The sequence below is a fragment of the Myxocyprinus asiaticus genome, chromosome 18 (assembly GCF_019703515.2).
Source record: "Myxocyprinus asiaticus isolate MX2 ecotype Aquarium Trade chromosome 18, UBuf_Myxa_2, whole genome shotgun sequence".
Lineage (NCBI taxonomy): Eukaryota > Metazoa > Chordata > Actinopteri > Cypriniformes > Catostomidae > Myxocyprinus > Myxocyprinus asiaticus.
This window is the reverse complement of record NC_059361.1, coordinates 33,259,271-33,280,082: the sequence shown is the minus strand read 5'-3', so window position 1 is coordinate 33,280,082 and position 20,812 is coordinate 33,259,271. Positions and strand designations below refer to the sequence as shown.

Below are 20,812 nucleotides of genomic sequence, written 5' to 3'. Positions count from 1 at the left end.
CAATTTACAACTGCCAACTTTAATTTTTAAAATGTATTCATTCAAATTAAAAAGGGTTTACAAAAACAAAACAACAAAAAACTAACAAACATTGATTTCAAATGACTGTTGAAACTGTTCAGTGATTTATGATGTTTTTAAAACAAAACAAAAAAAACAGCTGTGCTATGCAGGTGGGCAGAGATGTCCGTTTTACGCATTGCGGTCAATACGAACATCAACCTCTCGTCCGTTGATCTTGGTTCCGTTCATCATTCTGCAGGCTTTCTCTGCGCTCTCAGGAGAATCAAAACGGACTGTTCCACATCCTTTGGACTTCCCATTCTCCATCTTTATTTCAGCGTACATCACCTGACCTGTAGAGGACAGTGTTGCATTTTTATATCTGTTTGTAATGTATTAAATATGATGAAATGGGGCTGTATCTAAAAACTAGATTGTGACTTTACTAACCCCAACAACACACTTACCACAGTGACTGAACTTCTCCTTTAACTTCTGCCAGGTAAGATCGTATGAGAGCTGAGAACAAAAACATTTCCATAAAAACACTTCAGTGAAACAGACAGAGTGAGCTATTTATCTTGATACATACATTTCTCACAAAGATCTGGCATCCTCCTTTAGACCCCATTCCCCTGTCACTCATTCCACCTGTGTGACCAGAACCGCCTCCATACTGGCCAAAGCCACGGCCCATGTCCATATTCCCACCCATTCGGTCAAACCCAGTGTTCATTCCCATGCTACCCATTCCTCCACCTAAAACACAAACAGTCAGTCTGGATTAACAAGCAGTGTCATACTGTATGCTGTCATGCAGCAGTTCTCAACTTTTTTCTTCTATTCTGTTTGGTCATCACTTTAAAAGCAGTGCTGTAATGTGTATGTGTGAGATAGAGTGAGGTGACTGGACCTAATCCAGAGCCCATGGATCCCATTCCTGCATTCCCCATTCCTGCATACCCTCCACCTTATGAAAAAGAGAACAGACGATCAGCATCACAATAATTTCTGCTCAAGTTCATGTAAACAATCAACATTAACTGACTGGTATGTGTGACATCCCAACAGCAGGCCTTTAATGATTAGCACTACAAAAAGACAACTGGTTTGACCAATATTTTTACTGATGTTCCCTTTTTTTTATTTGATTATCAGTTATTTAATACGGAGTCAACCATAAGTAGACCCCAACTGGTGAGTCTCTAATCAACACAGCACTTAATGTTCAACAGGAAACAAAACCTTTACAGCATTTTATAAAACTTGCTTGTTGTAATTTCTACATATGGTAATACATTATTAAAAGTTCTATATGTGAACACTGAAGCATCATAAATAACATTAACAAAAATAAAAAAATCGGATGCTTCAAATAACCACCTCATCAAGTCGTCATATTTTTTCATCTCCGAAATATTGCTAGACTTCGTTCCTCAGCTGTAAGGATGCAGAAACTGTAATCCACGCCTTTATTACCTTGCGCCTAGATTACTGCAATTCCCTTCTAATTGGTCGACCAACTAATTTACTTCAACGTTTACAATTCGTCCAGAACACTACTGCTCGTCTTCTTACACCAGCAAGTCAGCCCATATCACTCCTATACTCCAACTATACTGGCTCCCCGTTACCTACCGCATACAGTTTAAAATCCTAATCTTGGTTTTCAAAGCCTGTCACGGCCTAGCACCATCATATCTAATGGAGTTACATTACTCATATATGCCTGTGTGCATCCTCAGATCTACAGGTGCCAAATTACTCACCGTTCCAAAGTTTAGACTGTCATCTATTAGTGGTAGATCCTTCAGTGTCACTGCTCTTAAACTCTGGAACAACCTTCCACAACATCTCCGTGAAATTTCATCTCTTCAAGACTCAACTGAAAACTCACCTATTTTTACCATGTTTCTCAAATGTTTCTGGTCCCCGACTCTGTAGCACTGTTTTTCCTTTTTCCTTCATCTCTTCTGCTCGTTTCAACATCATCCCATAATTTATTTTTTTCCACTTGTTCTGTATTTTTTTTTGCTATTTGTATAAATTCTGTTATGTTTTGTTTGGTTATTGTATTTGCTATATATACACACACACTTGTATTTTTTCCTTTGTAAAGCATTATTGAGGTCTTGAAAGGTGTAATATAAATAAAACATATTATTATTATTTATTATTCAACTAAACCTATTGGCCATAAAACATTATCATCCGATCTCTAATAAACACACACTCACCGAGACCACCAAATGAGTCTCCAAATGGACGATTCATTCCCAGATCACTCCTGCCAAAGTCTCGGTCCATCCCTGCCATTCCTGAACGATACATATCTGTGCAAAGACACACAGCTGTAAAGAAATCTTAAAGACAGAGACAGACATATTGATGGAATGATGTGTTACCTCCCATTCGGCTCATGGGTCCCATGTCTCTACCACCAAAACCTCCCATTCCACCCATTCCAGAGAAGCCTCCACCCATTCCTATATACACATACACATTGATGAATCTTGTGATAGATGACGTTGTAGTTAGAGAGTTGGTGTTTCAGATCAGATTCTCACCACTCATGCGGTTCATGCCACTGTATCCTGGTCCATCCATTCCTGCCAATCATTCAATCAAAATCTGTTTAAACTGTCTGTCTATTTCAATGAATCAATTCAAAACTCTGGCTCAGTGATTGGAGATTTCATTAAACATTTGTATATTAAAATGGCCTAGCAAACAAATGTTCATATATTCACATATAATCTAGGTAAACATTGCTATTTATTTTTTTGTTTTGCTATACTGGAATATATAAAACAATTATTTAGTTAATTTAGTAAAAACTGTGTGGTGAACATTATCATCAACATTTTTGCTTTGTTTCCAAATAGTTTCCAAACGTTTAAATGAATGAATTTTAACAATGGCTGTCTGGTTGAAATGATAGTCCCTCTTAACTGGGAGAACAATTCATCATTTCAGATCAAATACAGAAATATCCAGCTATTTATTCAGAATATCATTAAATGGCTGAAGAATATCAAGATGCAAATTTTAGTTCTATCGTCCAAACCTAACATGCAGTATAACATTTACAGAAATTATTAACCAGATAAACACAATACAAAAGGCATCTGAATGTACAATTTTTAAACATACCTCCAGGTCCCATTGAGCCCATTCCTCCTCCACCGAGATCGTTGGCATTTATCGGCTGCCCACCTGGACCCAAACCCATGCCGATGCCACCCAGACCTCCTGCAAACACATCACACAAATCAAAACTAGACACATGCAAAACTACATTTTCCAAATCTACTAGTCTTGAAATTTGTTTAATGCAGTGATTTTTTTTTACAAAATCATTGCTTCAATGACTGCATGTTTGATGAGTGCTTTAAAGGAGATGAATTTTGTGTGTGCTACTGACAGTCTTACACGTACACTGCCTTAAAAATACAAAATAAACACAAACTTAAAATTGTCTTGTTTTTTTGATTGTCCAGCCAAATGTGGATTATAAATCAATTTGATCAAATCTAAATCTTTTTTATCAGATAGGCAAACTTATTTGTCACAGGACAAATCATAAGACCCCATTTACACTTGATATTAAGATGTGTTTGGGTGATCCGATCACATGTTGTCAGCGCTAAATACAGGTCTAAACGGGGTCTAAAACACTTTGTGATCGGATCACAAAAAAACACAAATGAATGGGTCAAAAACGCATGTGACCACATCACATTGTAAACGCTAATCCAACCTGAATGCGTCCCGGACAGCAGTGAAGCGCCACCCCTCACCTGTCAACCACTGCGCTAAAACAAGAGTTTACACTTTGCCGGTTATGAGCAGCTTTAAAAAAATAAAAATGTACCCGGTGTTGGGTAAGTTACTTAAAAATAGTAATCCACTACAAATTAATAATTATTTCTCTAAAATTGTAATCAGTTTACTTTATTAATTACTTAATTGAAAAATAAACATTACTAATAACTTCACTTTTAAGTTATTTTCTAAAACACTTTTCTGCTCAACAAATTCAAAATAATGACTATATTTCTTTCTTGTTCATTGTTACATACACATCATACACTCAGCACCTCACGTTTCTCCATCACAATGACTCATTATGGGGCCATAGTACATGTATTCTACATAAATAATATATTAGAAATAAGCATAACCCTATAATGTACTTAAAAGTAATTAAATTGAAAGTCAGTGTGGTGGCGGGGGTGTGTGAATGGAGTGCGAGATCGGGAGATGAGAACAGTAAGGATTGTCACCCGTTTATAATGAGTCTAAAACACCCGTTTCTTGTTCTAGTGAGGGTGCGGGAAAGTTTAAAAGGAAGCCAGACAACGGAGAAGACAGAGAGAGACTGACACGCTTGTCCCTTGTGCGTATGTTGGAGTGCCCAAAAGACGTGTTAGTGTGTGTGTGTGTGTGTGGGTGGCAGAAAGCCTGAGTTACATTGCCACTGGAAGGCTGTTCTTTTGTTTGAGTGTGAAATAAACTATACGTCGACTGTACACCCGGTTCCTGCTTTCTGCTTTTTACGAACTGTGACATTTTTACAGTCAGTTCCTGTAATCCGATTATGAGAATTTAATATTTAATGCATTACATCCCTTTTTTTTTTTTTTTTTACTAAAAAGTATTTGATTACAGTAACGAATTACTTTGTACTGGGATTAAACCCAACACTGGTCTCACCCACATGTGATTGGATCTCCTGAGACGCATCTTAATACCAGGTGTAACTGGGGTCTAATAGCCCTTTTCCACCAACATATTTCGGGTGCGTGTTCCTGGGCCGGTGCGAATTCTCGAACTGTTCTGCACATTTCCACCGCAGAAAAGGCCGTTCCGGGGCCGAAAACCTGGTTCTGCACCAGCCCCAAAAGCTTGCTGGTCTCTACGCAGGAACCGATTACGTCAGGGGATGGGAGGGCGGGATGTTTCGACACCATGGTAAAGTTTTCCCAAACAACAACAGTAGCTACCGTCTGCAGCAAGGTGTTCTTCACTCAAAAACAACAATAAAAAAACCCACAAAATTATCAGACATCAAAAGCGCTCAGGTAACACGATGAAACAAGAGCTCTACTTGCAATATGGTATTTACGAAGATCCGAAATAAACAAGAGAGATCGCAAAGGAAAAAAATACTCTACGAGAATGAAGATAGCACGAAATTATGCACGCCGCCTTCAATCGGACAATTGACCACATCATAAACAAATTGAAAAACACTTAAGGGAGTACAGGGATAAGGAGGACATAAGCAAAAGCGACAGTGGACGGAGCAACGATGTTTTGGACTCACACACCAACCAGCCTACAAATTCAGCCAGTAATGCTCATGATAAACAGTGAATCACTAGTGTCCTCTGCAGCTGATCTCAGTAAGTTGTTATATTTGCCAACTTTGTTAACTTTTCTTTGTGCATTGTTTTGTTCTGTAAGGGGATTTTTGACAAGCTACTCACTGAGTTTGGAAGATCACGGCTATCTGTTAAGTAAACTGCTTGGATTCTCAATCAATAAGACCATATACTATCGCAAAAATCCAAATACAACCATCTGCTACACCAATGTTAATAATAATTCCACTGTAACAGTTTACAGAATTTAGCAAGTTAAGCCATAGTTAATACAACATAATGTAATTACATTACCTGTTATCATTAGTGTAGATGTTGTTTCTAACAAACTTGCCGAGCAATGTAATAACATTGGATTGCATTAATCCGTATATTTAAATATGTCCTCAAAAACCAGAGTAAAAGCTGTATACAAACACAGTGACATGCCACGTTTATGTTTGAGATGGTCACGTGAAACTACCACGTAGACACTAGTAACCCATTACGTCACCGTTCGACTCTCAGGTCAGTGGAAAAGCTCGGCCGGTTTACAATAGGCTCCACATTGCCCCGGCCGTGAACCAGCGGAGCACAGGCTCGGCATGAGAACCATCGCAATTTTGGTGGAAAAGGGCTATAAGAGACATAACAGTCATAACTCAATTTTGACAAAATGCGATGTTACTGCATTTTGCCTTTCATGGAAGTACAGCTGAATGCATAGCATACTACCAGCAAGGCGAAATCCAAGTTTTGTCTCTAAATGCACCGCCACTATAAAATAAAGCTTAAAATGTCTACAAACATTCAGACAACTTGTCATCCATTGGACTATTACTCAACCATCTTAAAACCATCACAAATAAACCCCACAAATACACAAACACACTGCGCTCATACTGGGTAACTGGGGTTGTTTTTCTGCTGGTCTGAAGTCATCCGCAGGAAGTGATTTCTCATCCTAAAATAAACAAACAACACTTGAATCAATGCTAAGCGCTGCTGTGAATGACCAGTAGGAAACAATACAAAGCAAATACTGCATGTAAAATATCTCACCATTTTCACATGCATCTGTCTGTCGAACAACATCTGACCATTGAACATAGCTGTGAGCATGAGTAAAGGATGACTGCAGATTCAGACAGACATTGCAAGTGCTGTTCCAAAATCCTGTCTGCATATACACAGCTACCTTCTAAGACATCATCCTAACTGAAATAGATCCTCATAAGTGACAGATTTGGAGCACTCTTCAAAGAATCTGTGTGCCACGCAAATAGCTCTCCAAAAGTGAACAGAAAGTGGATGCTGACTGAGGGTGCTTTCACACTGGCAGTTTAGTTCGAAACACAGCACGGTTCGCATGAAAAATTGGTAATGTGAAAGCTGTCATTTGGACCGGGAAGCGCACCGTGGTACCGAACCAGAGACAACCTGTAGGAGGTGGTCTGAGTTCGGTTGCAATGGAACTGTAGTGCGATTTGCGTGAATGTGAAAGCAACTCGGACGCGCACTCGTTCAGGAAGTAACCTGTGCATGCGTTTTAGCCGATGACGACATCTATCTATCTATACACCTTATAAATACTATATATATAAATACTATTATATGTTATAAATATAGGGTATAATAGGAGATGACAGTGGCGATAACTTCACCTTGGACGAGCGCAAGCGTGCAATGTAAACAAAGATGCAAATGAATTCCTTGCAATCAGCTGTCTCCTCAAAAATGAACGCAAATGGACCGGGGTTCGATAGAATCAAGTGAGTGTGAAACCAGACCAAAGCTGCGGGGGGCACCGGGAACAATCGCACTCAGAATCGGACCACAAACATGCCTAGTGTGAAAGCCCCCTGAGAGTAACATACTAAAAGAAAGTAATACAGGTTTAAAACAACATGAGCGTGAGTAAATAACGACAGAATTTTTATTTTTGGGGGAACTATCCCTTCTACCTAGGTAGAGATCTTCAAAAGGTTTTGGAACAGTGCTACAGACAGAGAGGTGAGAGATGTGAGAGGATACAGATGGCTTGTACAGCCTCAAGCGGCTGTTCAAAGGTGACTGTCCCCATCCCTCGACTTTTCCCATCTTTGTCCTCCTTCACGTCTGCTCTCCTCACCATTCCTGCCATACTAAAAACTTCCTTCAGTTTCTTCCAGCTCACCTTAAAGTCCAGCTGCACACACACACACACACACACACCAGATGTGAAGGTTGATCATGGCACAGCACTGACTAGCACAGTAACACTTCAAACGACTTACGTTGGCCACAAATACGGTGGTCCCAAGACGGCCAGCCTGCAGCGCGTTGATGATGTCAGGGGGGATGTTGGGGTTGTTGCTGATGGAGGGGGGAACATTAATGCATCCAGCATCCTGCCCTCTTCCCCCACCATACATCCTTCCTGTTTTCTGCAGAACGCGCCGTGCATGCTCACCGTCAGGATCCTAAAAACAACCCAACATGTCAGTTATTGTCCACATCACCACAATGCATAGAAAACTAGAATGAAGGTGTTGTGAGGGTCTCTACCTCCTTGATGTTCAGTGGTCTTCCATTTAAATCATGTTTGCTCATGACGTCAATAGCTTTCTTTACAAACTCTTCATCTTTGAATTCAACCACACTACAAAAGAAGCACAGCAGTCAGTATACATGCCACCAGCTAATGGAACATGTACAGATGTGTGTGTGTGAACTGTGGATGTGAAACGTACCATTATTTGGTACCAAGTGGATACTAAAATAAAGATACAAGTCTTATTGTCTTAAAGGAATAGTTCACCCTTAAATGAAAATTCTCTCATCATTTACTCTTTTTTTTTTTTTTTTTTTTTAAGAAGAATATCTCAGCACTGAAGGTCCATACAATGAAAGTGGATGGTGGCCAGAGCTTTGAAGGTCCAAAAAGCACTAAGGTAGCATATCAATTATCCATGAAAGTCTCCAGTGGTAAGATCCATGTCTTCAGAAGCGATATGATAGGTGTGGGTGAGAAAGAGATCAATATTTCAATCATTTTTTTTACTATAAATCTCCACTTCCACATTATTCTTTTTGTTTTTGATGATTCGCATTCTTCATGCATATTGCCAACTACTGGGCAGGGAGAAGAATTTATAGTAAAAAAGGACTTAAATATCGATCTGTTCCTCACAAACATCATATTGCTTCTGAAGACATGGATTTAACCACTGGAGTCTTATGGATTACTTTTATGTTGCCTTTGTGGTTTTTGAACCTTCAAAGTTCTGGTTACCATTCACTTGCATTGTATAACCTACAGAGCTGAAATATTCTTCTAAAAATCTTTGTGTTCTGCCGAAGAAAGAAAATCATACACATCTGGGATGGCATGAGGGTGAGAAAATGAGAATTTTCATTTTTGGGTGAACTATCACTTTAAAGTAATCTTCAGGAAGAGCAGAACGATGGCGCTCTCTGTTCTGATTCTCATTGATTTGGCCAGGGACAATATAAGCTGTAAACAAGTTATTTTCTTTTTAAAAGGGTCATGACATGAGGAATACAATTTTCCTTGATCTTTTGACATGTAAGAGGTCATTGTACTATAAAAATATACTCTAAGTTTCTGAACTGAAAACTTTCTCCTTAATAGAAAAAGACCATTTATTTAAACAAAGCAGCAAAAACAGTTCGTTTGGACTTCGTGGAACTTGTGACGTCACAAGGACCAAATTCATCTGCATATGCAACGCCTATTTTTCCGTCACTGCACCCTTGGCCCCACCCACTGATGCTCAGTCAGGCACACATGTAGGTGAAGAGCAGAGAGATTGGAAAATTCATCCAAAGTGTACTTACACGGGACATCTTCATGTGCCTGTCTGGATTTTAATGTTTTCTACATAAACGTACATGGTTTTGACCATTATCATACATCGCGCCGCTTTTAAAAGACGCAATGTCAAGTTATAACTCTAAAATAGAGACCCCCATTGTGTTTCATTCAGCAGCACTGTCTTGCTGTTGTGCTGATTTGAAGGCGCCCTGGACCGTTTTTGTACCCATCTATGCTATTTTTAATTTTGTAAACATGCACTCATTGGACGTCTTTGATCGTTTTTATGCGTTTTTGGCGATGTGCGCCACGTTTTAAGAGCGGTACAAACACAACTTTCGAAAACGTGCGTCATTCTGCTGCTGCCACTGACTGGAAGAAACACGCAGTCCTGTGTGTAAACAAACACCGAAGATGTGAGATGTGAAGACCATTATCTCTGCTTTGACCTGTTGAAGCAGCACAATGCCACCACCATAGACTGTTTACATTCATGTATTCAGAACATCTCAGAGAGGATTGTATGTTTTCAGCTCATATTATGAGCGTGATTGCTTGGGAACCAGTCACAGGAACTGTTATTGAAGGATGGGGCAGTAAAAACACTTTTGGACTGGAAATCTGTAAGTTAACAATTTAATTCATGAATATTTCATATGTGATGACTGTTTGATAGTTTAGGGTGCTGCTGGAGCAAACAGTTTAATATATTCAGATGAAATGTGTTGGATGTGGGTTATATGTTAATCCTGAAGTTTTATAAATGTTGTGGTCTTACGGAGTTTATTCATTTTCTTCGGATTGCATTTCAAATATGGCTCTATTGGCTGCATGATGTTAGCCAATCACAACAGTTGCTGTTTAAACTGAAGTCTTAAAGGGCCAGACATCTTAAAATCAGCTCTGTCAGAGACAGGGTGGAAAATTATTATATATGAATAAATCATGACTGTTTTTGTGCAAAAAAAAATCTACACTAACATAAGTGGACCTCATGGTAGATAAAAAAAAAAATTAAAAAAAAGAATAATAAAAAAAAAAAAGAATGTCATGACCCCTTTAAACACTTTTTTTGTGTGGATTTTCTCCCCTTTTTTCCCCAATTTGGCATGCCCAATTCCCAATGCACTGTAGGTCCTCATGGTGGCGTAGTGACTCGCCTCAATCCAGGTGGCGGAGGACGAATTTCAGTTGTCTCCATGTCTGAGACTGTCAATCCGCGCATCTTATCACGTGGCTTGTTGAGCGCGTTACCGCGGAGACCTAGTGCATGTGGAGGCTCACGCTATTCTCTGCGGCATCCACGCACAACTCGCCACGTGCCCCACCGAGAGCGAGAACCACATTATAGTGACCACGAGGAGGTTAACCTAATGTGACTCTACCCACCCTAGCAACCGGGCCAATTGGTTGCTTAGGAAGCCTGACTGGAGTCACTCAGCACGTCCTGGATTCAAACTTGCAACTCCAGGTGTGGTTGTCAACATCTTTACCTGCTGAGCTACCCAGGCCCCCCTTTAAATACTTCTTAAATAAAGGAGTGTTCAACATCATATTAGTTTTTGCTGTGAAATCAAAATCTCACTGGTACTGGTTTCGTGACAACCATAGTGTGAATAGTTAATGGTTCTTACCCACAACCCTGCAGGAGCACGGCCCAGACAGATGCAGAGGATGACAAGATAGAACAAAATAATCAGAACAACACACAATCATGCAAACAGGTGAAACATGAGAAAAACAAGTGAATGAGATTCATATCATTAGTGCTTCAAAAAGATCAAAACACATGCTTCTGAATATATATTTTGTTTTGAATTAGAAACCAGCTTGTGCTTAACATTTCATTTGGACGTTACTATGGTGAGATGGACAAATGAAAGAAAATTAACCCAGGGCAAATGAAACAGTTTAAAACTGAATCTTATTGGACAGTTGTTACGGGAAAGAACCAATCAAACAGACGGATGCATGAAGGGGGTTTGGGAAAAGACAGCTGACAGATGGCGTCTCATAGGTCAGTTTGCATGATCTTAATTTCAAATCAAAATACACCTGAGCAGTCATCAAATGTGTCGATGGAGATAAATTGACTCAGCCAAACGTGTCACCACCAATTTAAAGTACATCCAAATAATGGTCTTTACTGAGGTAAACATCAACACACCATCCAAAGGTCAAAGGTCAACAGTATCGGGTCTACCAGCAGAAACCCGGGTCACATGTATCACCCTGAACACATGAGAGTGATGCTGCGGAAGGGATTTCAACCTCGCACAGCGCAGATTCACCAACACTTACCCTTGACTTTCCTTCTCCATCCTTAAAGAGCTCCACGTATGTAACCTCACCAACTACATGAGACATACAAAAGGGAAAATACCAGAGAACAAGGCATTTAAATCACCAGTGGTCTCATCACAAGGTTGACACCTGGTTGCAACACTACACACCTGAAACCTCAAGGCAACTCCTCCAACACCACAATTCCATTTATTTACTGACACCAGGCAGCTATACAACTACATTCAACTAGAGAAGTGCAAAGAATTCTACACATTTACACAGGTTTAAAAATCACTGAACCACCCACCTGTGCCATCCTTCAAAATCAGTGAAATAAACCACATTCCAGAAGTTCAGATTTACTACAGTAAATACAGCAAATGATCTGAGAGACATTTTAACAAATACCAGAGTAAACCTGAAATAACCTAGAGTCAAAATATTCAAACCAGAACAGCATTAAACTCCCCTGAGAGGAACAGACTCTGTCCAACATACATCCATCCTTCTTTAAACTCACTAAATGAGAGATACGAGCTAGAAACTGAGAGAGGGAGCTGACGTATTGGTGATGCTGCGGTCTCTGTGTGGGTTACCTTTCTCGCGCATTAGATCTTTAATTGATTGCCACTTCATATCATACGGGATATTGCTAATGAACACTCGGTTTCTGTGGCCGCTCTTCTTGTCCCCTGAACTGCCATGTCTGTCTTTATAGGGATGGTAGCGGTTTGATTTCCGGGACCCAGAACTTTTCTCTTTGGGCTCTGGCTTCTCTTTTGGGGCCTCTTCTGCATCCCTGCAAACAGACAGAGAAAATAAAGTGAGTGTAACCACAGACTATTTAGCAGAGACGGGCCACTTCTATAAAAAAGGGAGAAATTGGAACGCCCAACGGATGTAGAAAAGTCACGCCTTACAGGTAAAAGAGCCAATCACCTTTTAGACACAGACATCGCCTGTCAATCAACTCGAGAACGCGCGTGAGCATTAGCTATACAAGCTATTTTTTATTTTTGTTGCGTAATCTGAGGTAAAGAAGCACCATTTATGATACCATCTGTTGTCAGATTTTACTGATGATTTGAAATATGTTCTTTGATCGTAATCTTGACCAACCGTTTTGGAGATTTCAGTCTTTCTCCATTCAAGTAGATAGGAGCTGCACTTGTATGCCGCTTGTATACATAGAGAAATAGCTGCCTGAGAGACTTTCAAAAGATGGCCGCCGAGTGGACTGACTTGCTAGAAAGACTTTTGCGTTAACACTTTCACAAAAAAAAAAAAAAACTTTTTTCACCAGATATTAAGCACTAATAACCCACAGATTGTTCAAAGTAATTAAACAATGCCAGCTTCTGCCTAAAATGAATTTTCAAGGCAGTTTACACTCTGAAATGAATCATAGCCACAATTTGATTCTGAAAATATTTGAATCTCCTAAAAACACAAAAGTATTTGACATATTTTTTTCTCGATTCCTAACATGTTTAATAATCAGGGATGCAAGCTCATGAGCGGTGAAAAAGGTGAGAAAGCTATAAAGCAGGTGTTCCAGATGTACAATTTCTGTTGATTTGTCTGTTGCATAAAAAATAAAAAAAATAAAAATTATAAGCTTAAATTAACCCTTTCAAGTGGTTTTAATAAGAACACAAAAAAAATTCACTAAACATTTTGGGCAATTTAGCTTCAGAAAAGGTGACTTTAGCTGAAAGGTGAGTTTGCATCCCTAAATAAAAAAGAAAACTGACATTTCCCAAAATATGATCATACTAAAATTAGAAAATTGTTGCTGAATGTTGCAAAATCATTGGCCTCAGTGGTCGACACTTTTTTATATTATTCACAATCCATTCGGTAGGCTTTATATTAGAAAAACTATTCCAAATTATTTATTATTTATACTAGTTCATATCCCAATTACAGTTTAATGTTTTCCTGAAAATACTTTGTAGGATAAGGCTGGGAATCGATTCCAAAAAGAATCGATTCCTTGATTCTGAGGCGTTGGGAATCGAGAATCGATTCGAAACGTTGGAATCGACTCCAAAGCTGGAGTCGATTCCTTCCGGGGAAACCGGTTGATATTTTCGGACTGTGTTTATTTCCTATACCACTGAACTACTACACATTTTAGAATCCTAACAGCACTAATACAATTTATCTTAACGATCATCAATCTGACTCCATGTCAAATCCTCTGTTTGTTCATCTGTATGAAGTAATCCCACAAGCCCTTCAACACATCTGCTTTCCAGACCTGGATAGTCTGCAGGTATTTTACTTTGGATTAAACTAATACTCAAGTAACATGCCAAATCTGTGACAGTAAATTGGCATACAGTAATAACTTCCCCGATGTTACAACACAAGTCTGCAACAAGAGGATGGCAGAGTTGAGTTCACATCAATAAATCTGTATGTTAAAGTTTAAATGATCATTGTGCTGCACTTCTCTACTCGTTCTCGATATTTTACAGTGTTTAAAACCTTTTGCATATATAAATTTTTTTTATTAGCCTACATTTTACAGAATTTTACATTAAAATTATATAAAAAAGAATAATTCAAAAACAAAAATTTTAAATACTCGTTCAAATGTATCAATATTATTTTTATATTGTATAAACCAGTACAACAATGGATTTTTTTTAATAAAACTGAAATGTATTGTTTGAACATTTTATTCAGTGTACAAAAGGTAGTGGACAATTACTGTACATTATCATATAAACCTCTTTCTAAACAAGAACTCATGAGTGCTAACAGACAATTTCAATGGTGCTTTTAAGATTATTTGCGGTAGTTCTTGGAAATACAGGCGCATCTACACAAACTTCCCTCAAATTTCTCTCATGGGATTGAAGCATCGCGCTTTGGGATGTACATACATGACCCGATTTAATTAGATATTATCAACAGTGCAAAGAATGCTTAGTAGTGAGACGTTTATTATGAGATTTAACTTTGCCTCCCGTTTTTTTCGAAATCAAAAAAGAAACGATTAAATGGGTCTGGAATCGATTCTAACGATTCCAAAACCAGGAATCAGTGTCGATTCCCAAATTTCTGGGACAGCCCTACAGTACGATAATCTCGGAGCGGTTGCTATGGGTTACCACTATGATTGGCACGCACCGCTAATGACCACAGCGCCACAAACGACTAGAAACACTCGAAAGAAAGGAAATAAATATGAGGATATATACAGGTTGAAATATAAGTTAACGAGGTGTATCTTAAAATTCACGCCGACAATGATAGAAACAAAAAAATGCTTAAATGAAATTAACACGTTTGTTGTTGTTGTTGTTGTTGTTGTTAATGAACGCGCTCCGCTCGCGCACAGGCCGCGCCAACGCCACAGACGTCATAAAAACAATATATGCGAGATTTGTGTTCTACAATAGCTTTAATTACGTTTTATCGCCATTGGTGTTTTCTTGTTGCTCCGTTTCTCCTTCTCCGGTCGGAGAATCTTCTGAATCCTCCTGTTTGATGTCTTTAATAAGATCCACCGTCAGCTCCGCGTCCGCCATCTCTGCTGCTCCCGGGCCGTGTCTAAAAGGGATCCCTCTCTCGTCAATCTCGCGAGATTCTTACACGGCGTTCATTTGAAGTCGCACAGCAACGAGGAGCGCTCATTAAAGATTATTTTAAATTGTCTGTTTTGATGAACAGTAAGTTTTGATGATCAATTCAAGCTCTAAAATAAATATTTCACATAGTAAATTTGATAACTTTAGCTCTACGTGTGCTACTTTCGGTCATGAGATGTTATTGGTCAGTGGAGAAATACATCAACCAGCTCAATTCACGACCAGCTGTCTAGGTGGTCTAGTGGTCAAAAAAAACAAAAAAAACAATTACCTCTTTTATAAGAAGAACCGCGTACTAAACCACTCAGATGCAACATTATATTTTCATAAACAAAGATTGCGTCCGCACTTCAGTGGGCGTATATCTTGAGTGGGGACACATTTGTTTGCATTTTTCTTTGTGATTCGACTGGAAAGGAGCTGCGGAACACAAACAAAATCTCCACAACATTTGTTTTACATTTTTCACTTCTAAAAGAGATAAACGTATTTTAGCAGCAGCTAGTTTTTTTTTTTTTTTTTTTTTTATTATTTATTTTTTTTTTAAACACAAACACTTTTGAATTCAAGAATTATTATTAATGTCAGTTAAGTAACTAAAACAGAATCTAAGATTTAAAGTAATATGTGCCTTAGCATGAACTTTTGTCAAAATATTACTGTATCCAAGAAACGTTGGATGCTATATGAAATTTAAAGAAGACAACAGGATTTCTTAATAATAATAAAGCAGAGGCTATTTGCACTAAGTATAAATAGCAACATCTTTGCACTAAGTGCAAATAGTGTTAGACTGATAATATTTGCACCCCTAATTAAATACTAAGAGGGTATCACTGCAGTGTGTTTATTTAGAGTCCCACAGACACCCTACACCAACCTATCACTGCGAGGAAATCAACCTTTATATTCATTTTATTTATTATTATAGCCTAAGTAGTATTAAAGAAAAATATTAAGAGTGGAGACGGAAAACTGGGTCAAAAGGAGTATTAGAGCCCAGATCATCCGCATAGAAAAGCAAATTTACACCTTATCACACTAAGCCATTGCAGCAGTTTGTCTTTAATTTTTTTTGTTTCCACCAGACTACTTCAGGGCAAATAACCGCACTATGGTATTTACACTTAGTGGAAACAGTCACTCTATGATAATGATAATAATAATAAATTATCATAATAAAATATTAAATATATTATTGATATTACTGAAGTTTCTAATTTTCCTACGCTGAGATGCGAGCAAAAAAAAAAGCACAGGCGAAAGCATCATAACAGAATGCGCATGCGCGAGAAGTTGACGTGAGAGGGATCCCTTCTAGACACGATCCTGCTCCCGCTCACGCAAATACCGCGAGAACTAAGAGACGAAAGTTGAGCGACTGTGAGATTCAACGACAGACAGACAGATAGATAGATAGCATGCAACAATTTACAAGCACAATCTATACAGTACAATGACATCAATTATGGATTAATTGCTCATCCCCTTTACACATTTTAAATTACACACTAGTTGGAAACAGCAGTTATAAACTGAACAGCCATAAACACATGTAAACAGAAACACTAGCTGTGAAAAACTGAATAGAGGTTTTAGTCCCAAAGAACATCAGTGCCACACATATATTACAGGATAGTAGATTATAATACAGCTGATAATAAAAATAGATAGATGCATTTTATTGATCCCTAAAAAGACATTCTAAGCTTTTCCTGGAAATTCCTGTGACATTAAATATAAAATGCATATAAAACATCAAAGTCTTTTAACAAGAGTTCAGAGGTCATGCTATGGCTTTATACCGTCTGATTTATTCACCTTATTTTTGCAACAAATGAGCTCTCTCGAATCATTTAGATTGAAACCCATGAATAAATGAGTTACTGGTGTAAGTCATAAGTTGTTAGTGAAGAGCAAAACCTTTAATTTTGTAATATTATCATTTAAATGACACCAGACTAGATATTGTCAATATTCAGTTAGTTCTGTTGGCTGTCCACACTGCTGTAAGTGAACACAATGCAGATTATTATTTTTTTGTTTGGCAGCAATTTAGGCCACATACTGTACAGCTGAGTGAACGAGTTTGAATCTCCCCTTTGTTTCATAAGTTTACACAACCCTTTCAGTGTTTAGACAAATATAAGAGGTAAAAGATTATTTTTATGTATTTATTTATTTTAATTAAATTTTTTGAAGATAATAATTTGTGTAAATTCTGTTATTATTGTTGTGGAAGATATGTAAATATCTGATATGTCAAATAGCTTCATCAGGGCAGTACTAAATAAGAAACTAAATGCAATTTATATGATCCCTCTTATTTTTTTAAAAATAAATATCTTTCAGATTCTGCAAGAGAGATGCAAACTTATGCACTCAACTGTATAAACTCTTTGTGATATCACAGTGGTCGTTGACATCTTATCAGGCTCCACAAAAACTCTGGCCTTCACCTTTGCAACAAGAAAAAATGTGTCATTGACTGGTGATTAGGGATGGGCGATACCACTTATTTTCTTTTCAATCCGATACCAGAAATTTCAAGTCCAGTATCGTCGATATCGATACCAATACCGATACTTCTATTAAAGTGATTTTTTTTTTTTTTTGTTCGATTTCTTGGGATATAATGGGTAATTTAAAATATTAGTTTTAGTCATAATTGAAGTCATTATTATTATTTTATTATAATAATAATAATAATAATAATTATTATTATTATATATATATATATATTTTTTACATTTGTGAGCCTAAACAGAAAATTATTAGACTTCTGTTTTGTTTACCCCTACAAAAATTAACCAAGGTTCACTACAGTAAGTATAGTTTAACTATGGGATTTAGTTAAACCATAGTTACTACTACAATATTACTGTAGTAAAACCATGGTTTCAGCTCAAAAAAAAAAAAAAAAACATGGTTGCTACAATATTAATTTAGTAAAACCATGGTTAACTATTTTAATTATTTATTAACAACAATTACCCACAAACACATTATAAGAAATGTCACCTTTAGTTATGTTGTTTTTTTAGTGTGAATTTACTCCAGTAGCTGTTTGTCTATCATTATGTCTACAAAGCACTGATCCCTTTTGTTTGAACGAGCCTTGTGACAGCGCAAGTGCTTGTCTGCTTGTGTCTAAAAGCATTTATGCATGTTAAGATGAGCGGGAGAAAAAATGAGTTCCCATCCTACACAAATATTTGCTAATATAGCCTAATCCTTTTTATTTCACTTTGAAGCACTTTGAAGATTATTGTTCTTGTTCAGGGTAACCAAATAATATAAAAATAAAAAAACAAAAAAACATTTTTAGAATCGCTATTTTTGTGTGAGGATCGATATTTTTGATACAACATCAGTATCGGAAGTATCGATACTTTAGGATCGATTCACCCATCCCTACTGGTGATTGATTGTGTGTAATGAGGCAAGAGGCCCATAAGAGTATAAAGATTCTGCCTGCTCTTTGATAACTTTTTGATTAATCTTGCTTGATCGATCGATCAGGGAGACATTTAAATACAGATGATAGGGGCCAGCAGACACACTAATCAAGATTACACTCTGTCTAGATCCATTATACCCCTACAAAACATTCCTCTAATGCTTTCCTGGGACAAACTCCAGCACGACGTTCATAGATTTATTAGCAAACACACCAGGTCACAAAATAAGGTAATTTAGCCTTGTTTTAAGTCACAGTGTAGTCCCTTGTTGAGCGCAATTCTATTTGGTAGGGTCGGGACATACCTGTTTAAAAAAAAAATAGCCATTAGGCTTTAGTTTACAGCCACACACATACACACACACACACACACATACACACATAACCCTTTCCACCATGTTGCTCATGTCAGCGCTTGTGTTGTGCCGAAATCTGACTCCCCACCAGATTCTTACTCCCCACTACCTGATTGGTCCCTCTACCTGCACCCAACCCTAACCCTAACAATAGTAATGAACTTAAAAGTTATTGACTTAATTGAAAGTCAGTAACTGTAATGTGAAAAAAATGATTGTTTTGGGAGGATGGTTGGCCATTTCTGTGGTTACTATGGTGTTCCGTGTGCCCATCCCATAAAATTCTGCACTCAAGTCATGGCTCAGGTCACTCTTTTAATATAAGTCTATGGGATTTTTTTATCAAAATTTGATAAATTGCTCTTTACTGACTGACTCTTCTTTGCTGACATGTGCAAGGCTGTGTGGCAGTTAAGCCATTAGTCAAAAGTTTTTAGTCAGTTTTAAGAGCCTGTCATGACATGAACACAAACCTGCCACAGAGATGCTAAACAGGTGTTTTTTGGCTGTTTCCCTCACAAAACCCTGTTTCATTCCCCAAACCTCTTCAGTTATGGGCATGCTGGACTGAATTTTTACATTTTGAAGAAGGAGGAATAACAGCAAATTCGCTGTTGTGTTCGAAGCATTGCACGCCATAATACTTACAGTAGATCATATGCATCAGTCGGATTCAGAGAAAGTGTCTGGATTTGATTCATATTTTTTAATGCAGGTATTTTGGAGGTATCTTGGGATGTATAATATGAGTAAGTGCTCTTTATTCTTTATATTTAGTGTATTATGATTAAAAACATTGAAATATTGTGATCTTTTACTTGCTTGTTTCTCATTCTTCTGCATTCAGTGGCTCCATCCTCGTCGTAAGCAAAGACTATGATGTGGTGTGTGCATTTATAGGCTGGTTATGTTATTATTGTTATTATTATCATCGTTCGGTTCTTAAGTCAGTGGAAAAGTAGGCCGGTATTGAGATTGGTTCCCATTGTCCCTGGTAACCGATGTCATGCGGATTTCTGACACCAAAGTATGGCTTTGTTTAGGCCTAGGTGTATGGGTGGCCTTTAAGGATAGAGACCAATGACTCACTACTTGGGTTACACATAAAATAATAATGCACAGAATACATTTAAAACATGATTTATGTTCATATATGTACGTCTGTTTGTGTTTCTGTGACATGCTAAACGTGATGCTTTGTATGACTTGTGTGCAACAATGAACAAAGAAGAAATATAGACATTAGTTTAAATTCACTCATAGGAAAAACGAAAACTTCACTATGTCAATTGTTTCGAAAGTAACTTAAAAGTAAAGTGTTAGTATCATGATTACTTTTGATTAAATAATGATTAGTGTAATCTGATAAATTTTTTTTAGAGAAGTAATTTGTAATGGATTATTTTTTTGAATAACTTACCCAACACTGAAAACAACCACTCATAACACCTTAGCAAACGCATAGCAACACCCTGGCAACCACCAACCTAGCAACCACAGAGCAATACCGTAGCAACCACCCAATCCACTCTAGCAACTGCATACAGTAGCAACACTCAGAACTAGAGGTTGACAGATAGTGTTTTTTTCAATACCGATAACTAAAGTGGTGGGAAAGGCTGATAATCGATTAAGCGGCCGATAGTTTTTAAACTGATTTATAGAATGTCAATTTTTTTCCTTATTTTTTTCCTTTATTATGGTGGGCAAAGACAAAGAGTCCAAAATTAATAAAATCCCAGTTGCAGTTTTTTGTTCAACCAAAATCCCAATAATAACCAGAATTTGTTTTGATTTGGTGAAAGATTTTGCATAACGCAGGACCTTTAAATATAAACAAGCCTGAAACACACCGGTGACTATTATTTTGAAATGACTAAATGATTAAAAAACTATCGGCAACTATCGACAGATTTTTTTGC

The 20,812-nt window shown here is 37.6% G+C and overlaps 1 protein-coding gene across 1 annotated transcript; it reads right to left on the bottom strand.

Annotated features, from left to right (window-relative positions):
* myef2 (myelin expression factor 2) lies at nucleotides 1-15,037 on the bottom strand. Its single transcript, XM_051723938.1, has 17 exons — nucleotides 14,896-15,037; nucleotides 12,069-12,271; nucleotides 11,488-11,540; nucleotides 10,821-10,828; nucleotides 7,917-8,010; nucleotides 7,646-7,831; nucleotides 7,404-7,557; nucleotides 6,432-6,481; nucleotides 6,273-6,333; nucleotides 3,157-3,255; nucleotides 2,571-2,612; nucleotides 2,409-2,489; nucleotides 2,241-2,336; nucleotides 917-973; nucleotides 596-762; nucleotides 471-522; nucleotides 1-356 (listed from the first exon to the last, which is right to left on the bottom strand). Exons 1-17 carry the CDS (start codon nucleotides 15,012-15,014, stop codon nucleotides 193-195), a joined length of 1,686 nt encoding a protein of 561 aa, XP_051579898.1. The 5' UTR covers nucleotides 15,015-15,037; the 3' UTR covers nucleotides 1-192.
* Nucleotides 15,038-20,812: the final 5,775 nt, after the last annotated feature.